Source organism: Cryptomeria japonica, chromosome 7, assembly GCF_030272615.1.
Source record: "Cryptomeria japonica chromosome 7, Sugi_1.0, whole genome shotgun sequence".
Lineage (NCBI taxonomy): Eukaryota > Viridiplantae > Streptophyta > Pinopsida > Cupressales > Cupressaceae > Cryptomeria > Cryptomeria japonica.
Genome location: NC_081411.1, coordinates 164,128,579 through 164,132,046, shown reverse-complemented (window position 1 = coordinate 164,132,046; position 3,468 = coordinate 164,128,579). Strand labels below are relative to the sequence as shown.

General features: G+C 33.0%; 1 protein-coding gene across 1 annotated transcript; it reads right to left on the bottom strand.

Annotated features, from left to right (window-relative positions):
• Nucleotides 1-744: 744 nt before the first annotated feature.
• On the bottom strand, nt 745-2,292 carry LOC131078279 (UPF0481 protein At3g47200-like). Its single transcript, XM_059208368.1, has one exon. It carries the CDS (start codon nt 2,290-2,292, stop codon nt 745-747), a length of 1,548 nt encoding a protein of 515 aa, XP_059064351.1.
• Nucleotides 2,293-3,468: the final 1,176 nt, after the last annotated feature.

The window sequence follows — 3,468 nt, the reverse complement described above, 5'->3', positions numbered from 1 at the left end:
ATTAAAAGCATGAGTCAAACCTATCACAATAATATATTATTTGTCAATATATTATTATATTATGAGATTTCATGGAAACAAATACTAAATTAAAAAAATAATAATATAAATCTTTTAATTTCAGCATTACTATAACCTCAATACTTGCAAATTAAATAAAAATATCAATCTAACAAAATAAGAATACTAAATTAGAAATTATTGCCACACCAATAACAACTAAAATATTGTATTTATAATAAAAATGTACTACAAATTCTAGAATAATAACTCAAAAATAAATAAAAGATTATCTCAATGTATATAATTATTTAATCTAAATATGCTATTGTCCAATCTAAATTCTTATTATAACATCTAAGCGACATAAACATCATAACATATAAATACACAATTTTTTATTCATTTGGTAATAAAACAAATAAACAACATTATACAATTCATATTAACAGAGATTTAAAAGACTAAAACTCAGACCCTAAATAATAGAAAAACGCCATGGGCCTAAAAGGGTAAAGACAAACCTTTCCAGAGCGAAACCATTCCCTTATTATTATCTATGTACTGAAGTTTTCAGGATCAATTCATGATTCCTATGGGTTTAAAAAATATTAGCTCATAAAACAATATAAAATATCTAATATCAAATATAGAGTGATTATTACGAGTTTAACACATATCAAGTCATTATTCAGGATCACATGTACCTAATAATAAATACGATTGAGAGATAATAAACCTGCTCTATTTCACTGTATACACAGTTTGAATCACAGTCATAACCAAAAGACCTGTCGCCGCCAAAAAAGAGATAGCATACCATGGATTTGAACATTTCTCTTTCATAAACTGGGCTAACCACACGTTCCATTTAGCGTCGTAATGCTCTTTCAGTTCTATCATTATGTTTTCATATTCATGAATTGGTTCGCGCCCGTTGATCGTTGGAGTTGTACGACGATCCAGGGGATCAACCGTGATTCCAATCTGAAGATGGTTGAATATGCTAACTATATCTTGATCACTGCCGAGGAGGCTCTTAATGACTTTAGAATCTCGAAGGGCAGAAACATCTTTATCTGAGTTGATTAAATTATCTAAGAGACGTATATAATATGAAATTACTGTCGGTTCTGGATTCCATGAGCACCTTTGACACTCTTCATAAGCCATGAGGTTCCGCAACAATGTTTCTGTCATGTAATTCACTGTGATTTGAGGAAGTGAAAGCTTACTGTTTACCCACTTTCTCCTTCTAAATCTGACTTGGCCTACTTTGAATATAATACCAGCGTTCTGCAATTCTTCGGCACATGGGGAATACCTTTTATCAACGAGAGATTCAGCAGCATCTGAGGTAAAGCTACTATGATTGGGAGGACAAGCTATTTGCACATAACCAAGTCTACGAGCAATATACGATTCTGAGTTTTCAGGTGTTAATAGATCTTTAATCACAATTCTATACAGATCTAATAGATGATAACATGGATATTTCTCAATATATTCCCTGAGCTTTGATTTTACACCATCATCTTTGAGTTTTGATTTAGCAACATCATTAACATCCTCAACTGATAATGACGCATTGAAAGGAAATCCTTTAAACAGTTCAGAGTTACTCAACATTGCAGCTAGCTCTGGTTCTGGATGATCAAATTCCAATCGGAGTATTTCGATGAGAACACTGAGAGGAATCTGGTTTTCCAACTTCATAATGTCACTTAATATAGCACTATGCATACAGTTCTTGAAATCCTTATTTTGAAAAACAAGGCTAAACCAACCTTGGGGATTCTCATCTTTTGTTCTACTCGCACATCTAAAGAATTCAAGAATAAAGCATGCGTCATATACCATCATGCAGCATAATGTTTCTCCATCGCAGTTTAGTCTTTCTTCATAGTACTCTCTGATATCTCTCTCCATGTTTTGTATCCTTTTCATCAGGGAAACCCCATCTCTCTTGATCCTTGACACCATTCTGCGAACTGCTTCTTGTTTATGTTGGTTCATTGTAGATACTCTATCGTTGGAATTATGGTGGTAAGGTCCCAACGATACAGTGGAAGGAAGATAAGCTTCCCGATTCCCAACCATTATGGGGTTAGGCACCCTAAAAATGCACACCTTCGCACCCACTTGCCAGGTATTACATGAAGGATCGAATATGTGATTTGCTTGGACGGGTATACCGGAAGTATCGCTTTGCCATTGGCCTCCACAACTTGATTCACCTATATAAATCTGTTTACCTTTGATTATAGAACTACGGCTGTCTAATTGAGCCATATCTTCTCTGCCTTTGTTTGACACGAGTGTTCTCACAAATTTGTTCAGCAGATCTCTGCAAAGAACATTGCAAGCCTGTGTAAGAGAGGAAAACAAAAAGACATCCCTCAGACTTAAGACTCAAGTATACCCCTTCAAAGAAATAATATTCAGAGAAAAGGAAAAACAAACAGAAAATAAGGAAGGCAAGTTATCATCAATGATCATATTCAATGTTTTGGCTTTTCTCGAAACATGCTTTCCTCTGCTTCTAAACATTTGAATGAAACGTTCGTCTATATTTACCGAGGTGAATAGCATCTTACGTTAATGTTGAAGATTGAGGCTGTAAAATATATAGTTCCAACAAAACAACAAATTTAACCTACTATGATGATCGTAAGTTGCTTTATTAAATCACATTCAATCTACAAGATTTTTAAATCTATCATTCGATTATGTGATTGTAATACTAAAAATTTATATTTTTAATTTTTTTTTTTCACATTTTAGTTTCTTTTTTAGTTGAGTTGGTTTTTATGTAATAGTAAGTGTATAAGTAAAAGAAAACAAATAACAAAAGTTTTAGTTAATTGTAATTTAGACTCATTTAAAATAAAAGAGGGGTAAAAGTTTATTCAACAAAAAGAGAATATAGAGAAAATGGTCAGAAGCCAAGCAAAGAACAAAACATTAAACAACTCTATCTTTAGCAACTAACTGCTCCAACATTTGAGACAATTCAAAAGATAATTGTCTCATATCCACAATATTCTAACCTTCCCTTTGATCAAAAGCCCATTTTACAAGGAAGTCTCCTACTCCATTCCACTCTCTATGAAAGCAAATAAAACTAACAAATTCCAAAGAACTACACGATCTTAAAATTTGTTGAATAACTAGAGCTAAGTGGCAATTAACATCCTCAAACCATTGCTCATTCAAGAGAGTCACAACTCCTTGAATCAAATAGACAGATCTAATTAGTTTCCAGCCTAGAATGGCAAGAGCCTCCATGTAATTATTTGTATAAAATATTTATAAATGGAAAAGATGAACTGGAGAAAGTCAAAAGTATCATGCCCAACACCACCAATACCAACATGACTAGGAATTCCCCCTAGAAGAACCATCAATATTTATATTCAAAAACCCTTGAGGAGAAAGGTCTCAATGACCCATCAAATTCTTTAGGAG